The sequence below is a fragment of the Condylostylus longicornis genome, unplaced genomic scaffold, assembly GCF_029603195.1.
Source record: "Condylostylus longicornis isolate FDR11 unplaced genomic scaffold, ASM2960319v2 ptg000049l, whole genome shotgun sequence".
In the NCBI taxonomy this organism is placed as follows: domain Eukaryota; kingdom Metazoa; phylum Arthropoda; class Insecta; order Diptera; family Dolichopodidae; genus Condylostylus; species Condylostylus longicornis.
In genome coordinates this window covers 4,902,297-4,921,098 of record NW_026578018.1, presented here as the reverse complement: position 1 = coordinate 4,921,098, position 18,802 = coordinate 4,902,297, and the positions used below count along the sequence as shown (strand labels likewise).

The window sequence follows — 18,802 nt, the reverse complement described above, 5'->3', positions numbered from 1 at the left end:
TTAAAGATTCTATATGTATGACATTTTATCGAATAACAAAAATTATTTTTACAAAGGCTGATATATAGATTTTAGATACAAAAACACACGAGTAATTTAATTAATATTTTCAAATACCTACTATCAATTTTTATACATCAATTTTACTAAATAAGAATTTTCATTTTTAAAAAATACACAGTACAAATTTCTTCAATATCAATAATAAATTTACTTTTTATAACATAAATATTTAATTTAAAGCTAAAATTAAGAAAGTTTTACTCTGTCTACAGAAATAAAGTTAAAGTAAAGAAATTATGTATTGAGCGATATTAATTGAAGGCGCAATTCCAACGTATTTAGAACATTTTCTTTTTCACAGCAGTATATCTTTCCTGATAGGCTTCATAGCCTTCAAGACTATTGAATTCTTTTGGATTAAATAAATTTCCTTCATATAAAATATTTGAAATTTTTGATTCAATCAAAATTTTTGGCGAAAAAGCTTTTGCTTGCAGACAATTTTCTTCCAAACGTAGTGTTTTTAGTTTTGGACACAATGCTATGTTATCAGATAATATAGATATTTGATTTTGATTACAATTTAATTCAGTTACATATAAATCTTTTACTTCATTTGGTATTTCCACAATTTTGTTACGTGATAAATCTAAAACATCTAAATGTGTTAATTGACAAAACATTGTAGGAAATTTTGCTAATTGGTTATTGCTCAAATTAACTTGTTTTAAATTTTTCAAATTCGCCATTGATTGTGGTATATTTGTTATCATATTATTCATTGCTATAAATACTTCTAATTTTGTTAAGTTTCCCAAGATCTCCGGTAATTCAGTAAGACGATTTCCAGATACATTTAAATGTTTGCATAAAGTAAAACGTCCAATTTCCTCAGGTAATGTTACAAAACGATTTTCAGATATATCCAAAGTTTTTAAAACATTTGGAAATGTTTTTAATTGGGGGGGGAAATCTTGAAGTCTTTGTAACGATATTTTTAAAACTCCAGTCTTTTGGGCAGTTTCCAAATGTTGTTTTATCTGTTTATTTCCCATTATGAGAAACTTTGTATCTGTTATTCAATATCTAAAATTATAAACCATTGGCTGAATATATTTTATGACAAATTCTAATTTTCTTCTTTTATATATGCTCCCAGTTGTGTGTGCTTTCAAATATTTCTAATTATTTTTCAAAAATTTTGTAAATTACTTTTTAGTTTTTTTTAAATAATTCCTAGCACTTTTGCTGTAACATGTTATATGCTAGAAAATATCTTATATTTAATAAAATTGTCAAATAAGAAATTATTTTGCTTTTTATTGCTGTTGTTTGCTTGTCACAGAAGTACCATGACTAGTTATGAGAGGTCACCCATTCCCATTTGAAGTTTTGAGACATCTTGTGGAAAAAAAATGAAATAGCTAAGATGATTTTGAAGTGCAAATTAGTATATTAAATACAAAACTAAAGTTACAAAATTCTAATATTATTATTAAATATATTTTGTTGTGAAAATAATTATACTTCATGTGAGAAAATTAATTTCAGAATGAATTATAAAAATGACAAGAGAAAGGGTATTTCGATATTCTGATAAATGAAACTACATAAGTCATTTAATGAACGATAACAATTGTTATGTTCTAATATTTTAACTTACATTGTATTACAGTATATATTCTTTATTGATGGCGGGTTGTTATTGAAAATTTAGGAATTCCACAATGATATATATACACATTTAAATATATTTCACTGATTCTTTAAATTTTCATCCCACTAGAAAACGTTGATTAATATTGATGTTTAAAAGTATTTAGAAGAGATTAAGCTGATAAATTACATAATATATTAATTTTCATTTACTAAAATTTTATTTTGAAAAAAATATTATTTTTTTAAAATAATATTTTAGTTATAAATAATTGCAAATAAAATTAATATAAGACATTAATTTTTTTTTAATTTTCAAAACATATTTTCATCTACTACATTATTTTTGCTTAATCTTCTACAAAAAAAAATTATATATTAATGTAAAATTGTACAACAAAAAATATTGAAAATGACATTCATGACATTGGTCAGACAGTTAAACATATGATTTTATATAAATCAAAAAAAGCATTACTTTTGACATTTTTCTTTTGAGCATGTAAATCAGAAAATTACAAAAAAAAAAGTAGAATAGAAAAGCTCCGATTGTATTCGTCCATCATATCATCGCCAATTCTATCAAATACTTATATCTTGTATTCTCGTTGTACTGTACTGTAAAAATAAAATATGACAATTCGTGGTCGGCTAATCCTATTTTGACCTTTTATTTGGTCGAAGTTGAAAAAAAAGTAAAAATTTTCTAATTTTTTTCAAAGCATCATCTTTATAAAAAAAAAATTTGATTATTTTTTTATTTTCAATTGGCAAAATTAAAATTTAATAAAAATTTTTTGAGTTTTTTCGGAATAAAAAAACCGAAGAGTTATAAAAATTTATAAAAAGAAAAAAATTCTTATTGAATTAAAAAAAGAAAAAAGTGAAAAAAAAGAAAACCATCATCCTCACATCATGTGGATCACAAAAATACGAAGTGAAAAATTACTTTTTCCAAAAGATTTTCAACATATCAGTGTTAATTTTGTTTCTTAGATAATATTTTTTTTTATTAATTTTGAAATTAAATTCTTTTATTTTTGTAAAAAAAAAAAAACAAATTTTTTATAATTTTTGTCGTTTTCAATTTTATTTACCTACTCTGTTTTTTTTTTTCCTGTTACCTACAAATTTTTTACGTTCTTGTACGAAAATCATTTTACTTTTTGTGTTTTAAAGAAAAAGTTTTTGTTTAATTAATAAAATAAAATAAAAATTAAAAATAATTATTGTTATAAAATGGGTTGTAATAAGTAAAATATAATTATTATTTTCAATATATTGATTTGCTGCTTGAAAAAAAAGAAAATTTATTTAAAAGGAAAAGTCAGTCGATTTTTTTTTTAATTTTTTACGATGAAAAAATATTTCTTATATGTACATACACAAATCTATATTTAAACATAGAAGAAAAAAGAATTTTTTTTTTGGTATGTATACGAAACAACAAGGACATTACCACGTAGTAAACTGTTGGCTGGCTCCAATTTGTTAAAGCATACCTATACATAGCTATACAGCTACAATAAATTTACATACATAGATACATATTATATTGTTCGTCCTACAATTATTTTCGTTATCCTGATATACCAACTTATATGTATATGTATATAACCTATATTTTCATTTTCTTCGATAATTATTGAAAAATAAAGGAATAACAAAAGAGAAAAGTATTAAATGGAATAAAAAAAAAAAATTCGCTGTTTCCTTCAATTAAAAAAAAAAAACAAAAGGGAAATAACAAAAAAATATTTCTATTGTATACAAATTAGAATAACAGGTAAGTGATAAAAAAAAAAATAATTAAATAAAAATTTTTTTATATTTTTAGCTACTATTTTTCAAAATATGAAACTCAAGTATCTAAAAGGAAAAAAAGAAAAGGAGAAAAAAATTCAATGTTTTTTTTTTTTGTAAAAATTGATGAACTAATTTTCTAATTGATGAAAAAAAAAAAATGGAATCTTTACTCCTCAGTCCTCCTTAGGTCCACGAAATTTTCATGATTTAACAACATTATTGCTTATACGAATACGAGACTTGCGTTGGAGTTTTTATTTCTTTTTCTTTTCTTTCTCTTTTTTGAAATATTTTGAATAGTGGGTATGGTGTGTTTTATATTTGTACATAAGTATGTAACAATATATCAACGTATTACGTATTGTATGAGGGAATGTTTAACTAGAAACATAGAATTTCATTTGTACATGCAGATATAAAAATTTGTGTAGTTTCTGGTTTTTTTTTGTCGGGGAATAAACAAAAATTTTAAAAATTTGTTTTTTTTTTTTTCAGTTAAAATATGGTAGAATGCCAAAAATTGGCATAACATTCGAAACAAAAAAAAGTTCAATATTAGGTTTAGGTTAGTTATAGAATAGGTATGTATGTAGTTAAGTACCTATAATATTTACAAATCGATATTTTAATGATTTTTTAAATTAACTGGGTATACGTAAATGAAAAGTGTTAGGCAGTTATTTTTATAAATTTATAATGAATTGGCAATTTTCTATAAGAATTTAACTTATTTGCAAAATATTAGTTTTTAGTAAGTACATTGTTATTTAATTTATATAATTTAACTATTTACATAGTTGCATGTATGCTCAAATGTTCCTACAGCCATACCTATTTAACATCTTGTGTCCAATTATCAAGTGTCACATATTATTTGTATCTTGTTTCCAAAATTACTTTATAACTAGTGCAATAAGTAATTTGTTGGTCATTTGAACCTACTTAATAAGGAATTTATTGTCTATGATTAAGACATACATAGTGATTTTATTAAATATTTAAAGCATTCTCTGACAACTCTATAGGCCTTATGAATATGGTTATCTCGTAGGAGAAAACCATATTCATAAGGCCTCACAAGAATTTATTGATTACATTAAATATAATTTCGATATATGTAGCTTATTGAATTAACTTTATTATTTCATTTTGGCACAAAGAAAGAGTGAAAATAAACAATCAGCTAAAGCCCTAGTTTAGGTTTTAAGTAATATTTAGAAACCTAGTTTATTTGTCTTTCAATAGTTTATTACTGCAATTTCTTTTAATGAACTAAAATTTTTAAATTAAATCACCTGATGTTAAATTTTTGACAAGGTCCTTCGGGGTGAATGCCTTAAGTAAATAAGTATGCAAAATGATTTAACGCCGACAGAGGAATGCTCTTATAATATTTAAGTAGCACCCTTAATAAAATGCGAGTGAACATTGAGACGTAGATTGAAGGCTAGGTTATAAATATCCAATTGAATAAGTTCAAATTTTTATTTACAAAAACTAATTATTTTCCAAAAAAGAAAAAATAAGTGCATCCGAACTAAATTACGATCTTCCGAATTAAATACTTGTAACAAATTAATTAGTGAATATTTTGCCTAATTTTAAAAATATTTTAAGCAAATATGTAATTATGTACATATTTGATTTAGAATTTTTAAAATATTTTAATTTTTTTCAAATTACTTTGGATCAAAATATTTTAGTATGCAATAGGTATTCTAATAATAAAGTGAAACCAAATTAATAAAATCATTTGCATCGCGATTGAGATATTATGTTTATTCTTATTTCTGTCTACTGTATCCAAATGTTTTCAGTCTATTTATTTGAAGAATTTTTGTATCCAACTAAAAGAAAGATTTTTTTTATTTTTTAAATTTTTTATAAGGATCTTACGCAAAATTTAAATTTTTTCCTCAGATTTTAAATTTTTTTTTTTTGTTTTATTTTTTTTTTTAATTAAATTTTTGCTCTTTATTTTGCAGCATAAGAAATATATATACATAGTACATATGCGTACACTGATACCGTTGCCTCTTTAAAATTCAACAAATTTTGAAAAATATTCTGGCAATAATTATTGTATAATACCTTTAATGTTAAAAATCTTTGATGTTCTCCCTATTAATTTAATATATTAGGAAACATAAATTAAATTATAGATATTAATTACATGGAACAATTATATTTACATACATATATTTAAGGTGTGTCTTTGAATTATCACAATTTTAATTCACACCTTGTTGTTTTATTTTCAACTTAAAATAATATTCGCTTAATTTATTATGGCCTTGAATAGGTTGCTTTAAATGAACTTTTTTAGCTCAGTTTTCACTAATGTTCTGTATATGTGCCTAAATGAAACTGTAGTTTTAGTATTACTATTTTATATATACGTGTACAAATAATTTGTACTACTAAATTGTATTTTAATTTTGATATTATAAAATTAATTTGTTATTTTAATAATATTCGTATTCCAATTTTCATAATTTAAATAGAAACATTTGAGTGTTTTGTTGTACATATGTACTTGTAGTATGTTTTTTTTTTGAACAAATATTTAAAAATAGAAATGCAAATATGTAATTTTATATGCATACATATATACATATACATTTAGTTAGTTGTTTATAACATAATATATATTATATTGTATACTTACTTAATAGTACAAAATTTAAGTATTCATTATATTTAAATACATATATTCTTAACACAATATACCTAAAGACTAAGAATAACAAAAATAAAATAAAAAAAATCGGTTGAGATCAGCATATAACCGACCGAAATGTGTATTGTTTAGTTTGGCAAAAGTGCTGCTACAGAAGAATATGAAAGCATCTTTTAAATACTTCTTTCCAATTTTAAGGAATTTAGTACTTCTTAATTAACATACCTAGGAAAATGTAAATTGTGTCCTTATTAAGGTTTCGCTTTGCGTTATTCGAATTGCTAGAAAAGTCTGAGCTCGCCAGTCTGTTTCGATAACAAGTTAAACTCAAATATTAAATTTAAAGAAATTTCATTAATTAGTTCCGTAGATATTATAAAAAAATGTAAAATAGATTCCTAGTCCTATGTCTGAGCTCTGATTTTTCCAAAAAAAACTATAGGTTCTTTGTATTATTTCTCATAACATGCGCAAAATATGAAATGTACACGCAGTCCGACATCTCTCTAAAATAGTTTATTTACGCTTCCCTGTAATGGAAAAATGCTTTCGCAACAAAAACTCTACATCCGATATTTGGCCCTATCACATAACCGTCCTTATTGCATCCAATGCGGTCTATAAAAAATACAAAGGATCCCAAGGTGTTTTTTTATTTTTTTTTGAAATATAATTACTTGAGTATTTTTGTTTATTTTATTTATTTATTTATTCTGTTTACAATTTAGATGTTTTGGTCGCTATTCGTAAAATATTTTGTATAAAATTAAATTATAATTTGTACAAAAAAAATATATTATAATATAAGCAAATTAATTAAATAGAAGTAATTGTTTACCGTTGTTTATATAATTAAAAACTTATTATAAATTTTTACGTATAAATTTTACTTATATTCATATTATATAATATTAAATATAAAAAACGTGGAGAGAATCTTAGTGAGGTCTTTATTTAATTGTATATACATAAATTATATTTTATGATATTAGATAAGATTATATTTATTACAGAAATACCGAATATAGAAAGTTTACGATATTAGGGACTTTCATGAGCGCAATACTGCAAAAAAAAAAAATAACGTAATGAATATAAAATATATTTTTAACTATATTCTATAAAATCAAATCAGTTCAACTGTTTAAGAATAAACTAATTTAGCAATATTTTTGTTTATGACCAAAAATATTGTGTAGTTTTCGCTAAATGTTGCTTTTGCTAAAAAGGCCTATTATTTTCATTAAAGTTGAAAGATCAACTTTTTGGATAAGGATTCCAAAAATAAAATAATTGAATTGTAAGAATAGTCGTTTTAAGTACCCATATATTTTTAATAAATAACATGATGAAATAAATCCAAAAAATAATAAAGATAGTTACTAGTACTTTATTTTATTATGTTTGTAAATAAATAAAATTAAATCCCTAATTTCTATATAAAATTTAAATTTAATTAAATAACAAAGAAATAAACATTTTATTTAAATTTAAATTTTATTAAAATTCAGAGATTCTTAGGTTATTTATTTCCAATTTTAAGGATTGACACAAAGTTCAAGTTAACATAATTCTTCTGTACACTTATATACTTAAATTAAAAAAAAATACGTCTCGCTGATCAAATATAATTAATATTTATATAATATAATTTGTTTCAAAATTATATTTTAAAAAATTATTAGTTTTAAGTGAAGTTGAAACACCACACAAATTATATGGTGAAATACCCATATTTATGTCAAATTGAAATTAATTTGGCAATTATTCAAAATTGTATTTCTATACTATTCCATACATGCATATATACATACATATATACTTAATGATGATATGACAAAAATAATTTGTTCATTTTAAATTTTAATTATTTATGTTAATTTCGAATAGATTTTCGTAGTTTTTTTTTTATTTTAATTCAGTAATTTGAATGAAAATTTCAAATTTAAATATTTATCTATATAGTTATGTGTATGTGCATATACAGATGATAAGTATAAATAAAATATAAAAAATAATTTACTTAGACTCTTGCATATATAGATATATGAGTTGAGGTAGATATTTGAGGGTAATATTATTGATAAGAATATAAAATAATAAGTAGGTTTTTTTTTTTTTTTGGTTTATATAAAATACACGTTTTTCTTTTCTTTAAATTGATAAGAAATAAAAATAAACTATAAATCATAAAATATCAAAATGGTTTGCATGACTTCAAATCATATCTTGTGAATAAATAAAAAAAAATATTTATCATTATTATTTTGGCGCAACAATTTCCAACACAATCTAAAATATAAGTAAAATGTTTATTTTTGTTAAAGTTTATTATGCCTATTTATAAATTTTGTGTTTACTTATAAAAATGTTCCAAAAAAATTGTGATTTTTAATTGCAGATACTATGAAAAAATTATTTCTTATGACGTACAATTATAGTATTTTTAGTATTTTTATTAAAAATTAAATTACTAATGTATTCATTGTATAGATTTTTGCCCACATGGAATACATTATTACTTATTACAAAATGTAAAATACTTTCATTGAGAATAAAACAAATGGGAATGTTAAATTTGATCGTGTTCAAGAGTTGAATAACAATTTTACGTACAGCCTTCATTATGCATTTAAGATAAAGTTTTTATCTTAAAACTTTATTAATATTTTTTTCCTTTGGGGCAGTAATTCTTTTATTAAACTCATATACAATATTTAAAATCCAAATTCTAAATACAAAATTTAACAACCATATCCTTTACAATCTATAACGTATGGGTTAATTTTTTTTTTTGCATTTTGCATGGCAATAACTCGAATTACTGCCAAATTGAATGTAAATTTAATTTGGTTTTTTTGCGGTATGAAATTAAATGACTCTTATAGGAATTTTTTTGGAAAATTTGGTTAATTTAGCTTATAAGGGTCACTATTTATATTTCGGGTCTAGCAATAAAAAACAAACATTTATCATTGGAAATGGTTTTATTGTTTTTCAAAATATTCCCCATGAAGATCAATACACTTTTGCATGCGCTGAAACCAATTTTCGTAGCACTTTTTCCACTCCGATTGAGACACCTCCAAAACATGGTTTTTGAACGCATCGACTGCTTCTTCAGGTGTTGAAAATCGTTGTCCACGCATTTTTTTTTTGATGTGAGGGAATAAGAAGAAGTCATTGGGTGCTAAATCAGAACTGTACGGCGGATGACCCATCAATTCGACATTTTGAGTGCTCAAATAGTCCATTGTTTCAGCTGATTTGTGAGAGCTTGCATTGTCATGATGAAGAATGATTTGCCGGCGCTTGTTTGTTTTCCTTATTTCTTCGAAAACTTTTGGCAAACGGATGGTGGTGTACCATTCAGAATTGACCGTCCTACGTTCCACTAAAGGTACTGTGGCCACATGACCGGTTATACCAAAAAAAAACGCGATCATTTGCTTCGATGTGCTTCTTCCACGAACAACTTTGTCTTGGAACACCCATACGGTCGATTGCTGTTTCGTTTCGGGCTCATATGCATAGATCCATGATTCATCACCTGTGACTATCTTATAAACGTCTTTTGACGCACCGCGATTGAATTTTTTCAACATTTCTTTGCTCCAATCGACACGAGCCTTCTTTTGTGCAATCGTCAAATTTTTTGGGATCCATCGAAAACACACCTTTTTCACGGCAAGATGTTCATGCAATATCTTATGTCCGCTGGTGGAACTAATGCCCAAGGATGCCTCAATCTCACAGTATGTCACATGCCGGTCCATCATTATCATTTCGCGCACAGCATCGATGGTTTCCGGCAAAACGACCGAAATTGGCCGACCTTCACGAAATTCATCCTGGAGCGAACGGCGTCCGAAACCAAACTCTTGGTACCAGCGATTTACAGTGGTTTTTGATGGTGCTTCATCACCAAAAGTCGAAACAAGTTGATCGAGACACTCTTGTCTCGATAATCCGCGCCGAAAATCGTAAAAAATCATCGCACGAAAAATTTCACGGGACAATTCCATTTTTTGACCGAGATGAATTTTTCAAGTCACTGTAAACAAAACAATTCGCGCTCGAATGACAAAACGTTCTGAGTGAAGTTGTCCTAAAAAATGTCAAACTTTCCAATGGAAGTGTCAGATTGCACCTGGCAGCACTAGTATTGCCAGGACCCGAAATATAAATAGTGACCCTCGTAATGCATTAATGCGGACGGGCGAAAAGACTCGCGAATTTTTTTTTATTGACTTAGATCTCTCAGTCTTACAATTCGTTGCTCAAGAATATTTTGAATAAAAATATAAAATTTTTAGTGCTAAATTTAAAATACGTTTTATAATATCCTAAAAATTTTTATTTACAAACTTTGGTATATATATATAACAATTTTTAGTAATGAGGTATAATTATATATGTATAACAATTGCCAGTACTTACAGGCGTTTTGATTTCGCTTTCTTTCTAATTTTAAAATATTTTTTCGGACTATTATTTACGTTTTTAATTATTGTATTAATTAAAATTAAATTGAAGAAATTAATTTAAATTTATAAAATTATTTTAAAAATTACAAATTTTTTCTGATTTATTATATTTCATATTATGCCAATTCTATGTTGGCTATTCTATTCAAGATTTCTGAAAATAAAATTAAATAAAATTTAATATTTACTTATATATATATTAAGTACATACATACATACTAAAATAATTAATTTCTTTTCATTTTTCATTCTAGGTCTATTTGAAAAACAAAACATACCTGTATCAACACTAAATTTAACAAAATAAAATAAAAAAAAACACACATTTACCTGAAAATTTGCGAAATTTTTTCTACATTTTTAAAACAAAAAAAAAAAGAAAATTTATTAAAAATAACAATTTTTTTTGCAAAATTTATATTTATAATTTAAAAAAGTCAAAATTTTAAAATATTTTGTAAAAATATATATATATATATATATATTTTTTCCTGTTTGCAATAAGCTACACACTTAAAACTATTGTTAATGGGATAAATTTGCTAAAAATTGCTTTTCACTGCAAAAAAAAATAAATAAATAATAGTAAAAAAAAAATTTATTAAATAAAATTTATAAAATTTAAAATATTTTTATTGTACTTACTTACTCTTGAATAACTTAACTAAAAAAATAAAATCCCAAAAGAAAAGAAAAAAATTTCAAATAAAATTCTGAAATTTGAAACATCAAGAATAAAAAAAAATCAAAATTGAATAAATATCAAAAAAAAAAAAAAAAAAAGAAACCAATAAATACAGAAAGAATCTGGAAATTTAAGTTGCCAAAATGCGTGTCGTTGCTATGGTTAGCGGTGGCAAGGATAGCTGCTATAATATGATGCAATGTGTTGCCGAAGGACATCAGATTGTTGCGTTAGCTAATCTACATCCAAAAGATTTAGGTAAGTTTGATTTCGTTTTCTATAATTTGCATGTAAGTACGCTGACCGTCTATTTGTAACGAAAGTAAAAAAATTATTTAAAAAAGGAAAATATTTATATTTAAAAACATTGGGGACAGCAATTACTTTTTCCTTATCTTTGTCTATTCTCTATAAATTGTATAAAGAATTTAAAAAGCATAAAAGAAGGGCTCAATGCATACACTTTTATACTGATAGGCTGATTCTTTATTATATATAAGTTGCTACGAAAAATAAATTTAATATACCTATGTATTTAGTTGCTCAAGGTAGCATACTAGTTAAAATAATGTTCGGTTCAGATAAAAATAAATAAAATTGAAAAAATTGCTCTCTTAAAGGCCATTGTGAGCGGGCGGCCTAGCATGCGCAACAATGTTGCGTAGCGGGCGAATATACAATGTATACATCCGGATACATAAAAATTTTGAGGGCTATATTACTAAAAAAAGTAACAAGTTTTTGAAAAAAATATAAGAATAAAAAAATGTCTAGAATAAGTTTCTACATTCATATTGCCTATAATAGGATAAGTGACAATCCATACAAGCGGGTACTAGTACCCGACCCGCTCATAATGTGTTAATATATTTTTTTATTTAATTTCAAATTTATTAAAATACACTCTAACTGAGGAGTACAGCTGAAATATTTTCAATTTTTTTTTTTGAAATTCTTCTAAAATAATGGCCCAATTTATTTGCAGACATAAGTACTCCGGTACAATCTTTTTGGTAAAAGTTTTAGGTTCTAGTTACTATTAATAAATAATAAATCTTAAATATAATAGACAAGTTTACTTTACAAATTGATAACTTTAATTTATTGATTATAATAATAAAAAAGATAAGATCGTCTAAGAGGCCTTGGAGATCAAAAAAAAAATTTTAATTTAAATTTGACTTTAAAAAGAGCATTAAACCTCAAACCCCCTTACATACAACATAATCTATCAAAATAAAATATTTTTAATATGAAGCCTCTTTAATGATATTCTTAATTTAATATTCTTGATCTAGACTGCTATGAAAATAAATGTAAAAGTCAAGGTTCGTAAGTAATGAACGTAATTTGAGTGATTCATATAGAATGATAAGTGAACTGGAAACAATAAATAAATGGCAAGAATTTTATGTATAAACTTGCAAATATACGTATATTAAAATACATACATATTTTTAATAAGCAGCTGATTTAATATTATAAAAATTATATATTTTTTTTTCAGTTCTTAATTTATAATTTAAATTAAAAAAAAAAAGAGAACACATTATTGTAATTTGCTTACAGAACCATGACGAATTATGAATATTGAATTTAATTATATAAGTATAATACAATTAAGTACATTTAATTGTGTACAAATAATATTAAATTGTTAAATAAAAAGTATATTTATTATGTATCATAAGTATAATTAAATAATTTATATTTGTTATATGTACTTACGCATAGGTTGCTTTTCTAAAATCAATTAATCTAACAGATTATTCTTTTGTATAATTCTCTGTTACAGTTCAAGTGTAATATAGTTGAAATCAATTGCGCTTTGATACCCAATGATTTACTTTTATTGTGATATAAATGTTCCTCATATGCTTTCCCACAAATAGACCCATTTATAAATTATTGAAGTACATATTTAAAAACATACTTAATTTATCATCAAGCAAACTCTATACAATCTTTATTTTTAAATACTCTGATACAAATACGTTTAGCTAGTATCTATGACGTCGTTTGTGTTGTTCTTATACATATAAGAAGTAGTTATTTATTCATATATAAAGTAAAACTTACTTTACTTTTCTCTCATAGTTGAAGTTCGTGACAATTTATCAATGTATATTTATGTTCATTTTTAATTAAATGATAAAATCACTTAAAATATTTTAAGTATAGTTTTAAGAAATTTTTTTAATAATTTTCTGATTTCCAGATATACGAGTAAATTAAATTTTTTTTGAATTAAATTCATAAGTAATGTAATTTTATTTTATAGTTGTTTTATTAAACAATATACAGTTTCTTGTACACACATTTATATATCTAAACAATTTGGAATATACCGGGTGTTATATTTTGTAAAATTTATTGGATCAATTCACAATTATACGTGATTGTTGAGTTTATACAGAGATAACTCTGTAAATAAATGTATTTGCAGTTGTAATTGTAAATCACTCCCAATTTTCATTTACTATGAGAGAGTAGACGTTTTTCACCATAATTATTACATATGTAAGTACCCCGTATACTCTTAACAATTATTTATTATTATTATTAGGTCATTAATAATTTACGATTTAAAGAAATTTTAATTAATTGTTTTAGTTTTTATTGATTTTGTCGAATTTTGATTGATTTAGTCAAATTTAGAGCCTGATCGTTTATCTCGTTATTTTACTCAGTCAGAGAGAGGAATAATTGGAGAGAGTGAGAAGAGAATGAAATGTAATGAGAAGAATTATTTATGTATTGGGTATCTCGCTTTTTTCTAAAATTTATACAAAATTTATTCACTTTGTTTTTGAAAACGGTAGTGTGGGACATTCAGTTTATAATTTGAGAAAAAATGCGAAACTCCAGTTGAACAATTGAAACTCCATAAGAAAAGCCAAAAATTCTAATTTGAAAGTGAATAAAAAGTGAGAAGATAAAGCGAGATACACCATGATAAGGCTGTTAATATTATAAATTTATTTGAAAAATTTTAATTAAACTCTTATGAATATTTTTAAAGTAGGAGAATTTCTTGAAATTTTTTTATTAAAAAATCTCTTGTAACAAAATTATAGAGTTAAAACTTAATATACCCAAGAAGAAACTTAAATATTTTGTGTATATAATTGTAATACAAGTATAACAATAAGTTTATTCAAATAAGTAAATATATAAATCGATTCTCTTTATCTCATTTCTATCAAATTTATTATTGTTTACTTTAAATACAATTTAAAAATGTTAAAATAATTTATTGATTTTATTTTTTTTTTTGTTTAAATATATTTTTAATTTCGATTACAATAGATTTTTTCAAGAATTTTTAAATGTAATAAAAGAATTTCTCCAATAATATAGCTATTTTTAATTCATATTCTGAAAAACTAAACAATATTATACAAGCTATGAAAGCTATTTCAATGTATTCTTAGCTATGGTATATATTATAGATGTATATATATATATAGTTTGTTTTATATAATATTATTAGTTTATTTTATAAAGTTCAAATGGAAATAATAAACGATTCTTTTTTATTATTGATGTTATAATATAATTTCAAAAGATTGGAAAGTAACAAAAAAAAATTATTTTTGTCTGACTTTGAAAAAAATTAAAAAAAAAAAATTATCAATGTTTTTATGCAAATATACGAAAACAAAAAATGATCTAATGTGATCAGCCTATGATCGATCCACATTGTTGTTTTCAGAATATTCATTGGAAATTGAAATATGTTAAACTAGCAAAAGTATACCATATATAAAAAAAATAGCTCTTTAGTAAAGGTTCGTTTTCTGCATTCAAATTCTGCAAAAAAGTCAAATAAATTGACTTTTTGCAGAATTTGAATTGTCCTTAGACAATTTATAAAAATAATTCAAAATTGGAGTTGAATGAATGTTTAGTTTTTGAGCCCCTTATATCACCAAAATTTTATATTAACAAAACTAAAATAAAAATAAAATTTTATAACTAATAAAACAAAAAATATAAGCACTTAGGCGACAAACAAGTAAACAAAAAATATAAGTACTAAATTTTGTTTGTATTAAAAATTCATTAGCTTTCCCCCTTTCCCATAGATCGTCTCGAGCTATATTATGTTGCCAAACAGAGCTTATATATGTATATATATGTGTTTATATTAAATTTAAAGGAAATTTATTAACATAATCGCGGGCGCTAAAAATTTCAGGGAACAGCAAAAATATATAGGCAATTATTTTTGAAATTACACAATTATTTTTATAATTGTGTAATTTTATTAATAAATTATTTTATTAATTAATTATTAATAAAAATAAAATAATATAAAAATACCTAATGAATTAGTTGGTCATTATTTTGAAATGTATAAATTACAAAAACATAAGCTTGTATAACGTTAAATGAATAAATATTGGCTTTAAAATTTGAATACTATAGCATTCGCATCCGCGAACGTGTTAATATTTTTCTTTAAAATTATCAAAATACTAAATCAGTTAAGATTATTCAGGGTTTCATGTTCGAAACCGAATTTGAAATATAACAAGCCCAACGAACAGCAGGCCGTCTGATCGAGATTTAACTGAATTCAATTCATGTTTAATTGAACTCGACATGGCATATTTTTGATATTATCACAATACCCACATAATTTGTGTGCAATGTGATCAGTTAAAAAAATAATCCATACTTATAATAGAAAAAAGTAAATAAAGTATAATAAATTAAGCGGCTATAATAGATTAAGTAAATCTAAACCTATTTTAATATATTTAAAGAAAAAGTTCTTATCTATTCAAGCATGTATAATCGTATTTATAAGCATATGCACGTATAAGTATATACGTACACGTTTTTATTAAATTATTTATAATTTTTATATATTTATTTCAAAAATTTATTTAAAGTAAAAATGAAAAATAAATATCGGCGCTCAAAACACTCAAAAAACAAAATATTTTTTTTTTTTTTTTTTGACAAAAATTCAAGGATTATTCTTGAGACTGTCATTGAATGAATAGTAAATTAATAATAAATCAATTGCAATTGAAAATGAAAATTTTCGATATACTTAAGTAGCTAATTATATACAAATTAATTTTTAAAGTACACTATATAGAATTTAAATTATAACACTTAAGTATGTTGCATATTTTGTAATAAGTTTTCATATATTTGAATATTGTATGTATTGCATAGTATGTATATGCGTTTATCTTATCGTATATTCTTTACATTTAGTAATTTATAAACTTATACGTGAGCAACTGAGCAAATAAGTCAAATATTTGTTATATAGGAAAAAAAAAATTTACATTTTCATATACCTACATATGTACATATTAGTACATATTATGAAATGTAATAAAGATTGAAATGTTAAATAAATATTATTTATACATTTTTATTACATTTTATATAAAAATTATAAAAATATGAAGTAACAAAGTATGTAGGATTATTTTATTAGTCTTAAAAGAAGGTATACACTTATAGATATTGTAAAGTAAATGAAAGATTATTGTTATCTTAATGATAAAATATAATGTGAAATTTAAAACGCCCCCAAAATAAGAAGGAATAAATATTAATATTTAAAGGTTTTCATCTATAAGTCGAATTAATATGAATTAAAATTATACAAAATACATTGGGAAGTTTAAGTAAAATTGAAAAATATATATTGAAATTCATATGAAATAGGAGCTTTATTAAAAGTCTGAAAATATAACTCAATAAAAGTTAGATATGATTTTTGTATAAAATTATCCAAGCAACTAGTCTAATTGATATTATGGTTATATATTGTTAGATACTCGATGATATTCTCGAACTTGGGTAATAGCCTTCTGTTTATAGTTTATTGTGCTCTACAAAAGATAATTTTTACAAATATTCAATAGAACTAATTTTCTTTTTGAGTGAGCCTGTTTTAAATTAAAAAGTCTTAGTATACTCACTAGCGTCCTCTAAAACAGTAGTTCGTTGTGTAAGTAATTACAAAAATTGTCTTCTGTATAACACTATTAACTTACAATTATACACAATATGGTAATATAATGGAAAATGCAGATATTAAAATTACAAAGTTAAAATATGTAATAAAAATTTTCACTATATTTTTCAATTTGTCCTACCGAAAATTAATGTGGGCATGATGGTTATTGTATTTTACTAGCTTAACGTATATTAATTTTTTTTTATGTTATATATACTGACCTATATATTTTAATGCAAAAATCTCAGCACATACATGTCCATATGAATATTTTATAATGAATTTTAATTTTTATATTAAATCCGACTTTAATTTTAATAATAATATCACAAATATCTAATAATTACTACATAATATTTTAATGCATATATATATATACGAGTATATATGTATATAATTAAATTTCTCGTATTAAATTGCCAAATTGAATATTATATATGTATGTTATATTAACACATTCTAATAATTCTATAATTATTTCTGTAAATATAACATTTATATACAATATAATATTATATTATTTATTAATACCTAATAAATTAACTGAAAAGAAATATTTCTTAATTTAAATACAATATATTATACAAATAATAAATTATGACATACTTTTATACTATTATATGCATATAGTAATTATATGTATGTATATATTCTCATATACTATCAAATTAAGTTATTAAATATTTATTTATTATTTTTAGTATATTAAAAATAACAATTTTTTTTTTATGTATACATAAATATTAATTTGAAAGTTATACAGGGTCTAACGGGTATTATATATTAATAAAAATCCAATATTTATGAGTATATTTACGGTTTCAAAAATGTTATAAAATTCGTATAAATATTTTATAAGTATAGTTTAATACCTAAGATTTTTTTTTTTTTTGGTAATTAAGCGATTTAAGCAAATCTTTTACTTGATCTTTTTACACTATTCTAATATTCATTTAGTTAATTTACAATGAAATTGAGTTAGTAAGCTAATATCCTAATACAAATACAGATGTAGTGAGTGATTTTTCCGCTATTTGATTTTTCGTGCTTTTATTTTTGAACTTTACGTGTGATTCGTTATAAATTGTCACATTATGCAACTAAGTATAAGATTTCGTTTTTATCATAATTATTTTTATAACCATTCTTGTATCAAACAACTTAACAATTAATATTGAATGTATTGTTGCTGATATTCTGCTTTAGTCGAAATGTGTCAAAAACTAGATATTCTAATCACTAAAAGCGTAATTGTGTTAAATATTGATATGGGAACATATTTGGAAAAAATGGCAACCAAACAAATAATTCATTAATTTAAATGAAAACTACATCCAAATTTTCATCTTTGGCGTTTTTCTTTAAATTAGAAAACCACATAGTTTTCATTACTGATAATATTACTTTTTACTTATTGATAATATTCCAGAAAGATCGTAAATTCAAATTGAATTGGGAAATTTAGAACTTAACTTAAAAGTAAATCATCAAAG

General features: G+C 23.3%; 2 protein-coding genes across 2 annotated transcripts in view; one reads left to right on the top strand and one right to left on the bottom strand.

Annotated features, from left to right (window-relative positions):
• Positions 1 to 20: 20 nt before the first annotated feature.
• LOC129611394 (leucine-rich repeat-containing protein 57) lies at positions 21 to 1,301 on the bottom strand. The gene has a single exon (XM_055524528.1). The coding sequence runs from the start codon at positions 1,056 to 1,058 to the stop codon at positions 342 to 344; it is 717 nt and encodes a 238-aa protein (XP_055380503.1). The 5' UTR covers positions 1,059 to 1,301; the 3' UTR covers positions 21 to 341.
• Positions 1,302 to 2,218: 917 nt separating this feature from the next.
• The window catches only part of LOC129611354 (uncharacterized), a 28,731-nt gene continuing 12,147 nt past the window's right edge, over positions 2,219 to 18,802 (top strand). The window contains exons 1-2 of the mRNA XM_055524456.1: positions 2,219 to 3,445; positions 10,887 to 11,575. Of these exons, the coding sequence (XP_055380431.1) occupies positions 11,461 to 11,575 (115 nt within the window). The 5' untranslated portion in view covers positions 2,219 to 3,445; positions 10,887 to 11,460. The remainder of the gene's footprint in view (positions 3,446 to 10,886; positions 11,576 to 18,802) is intronic.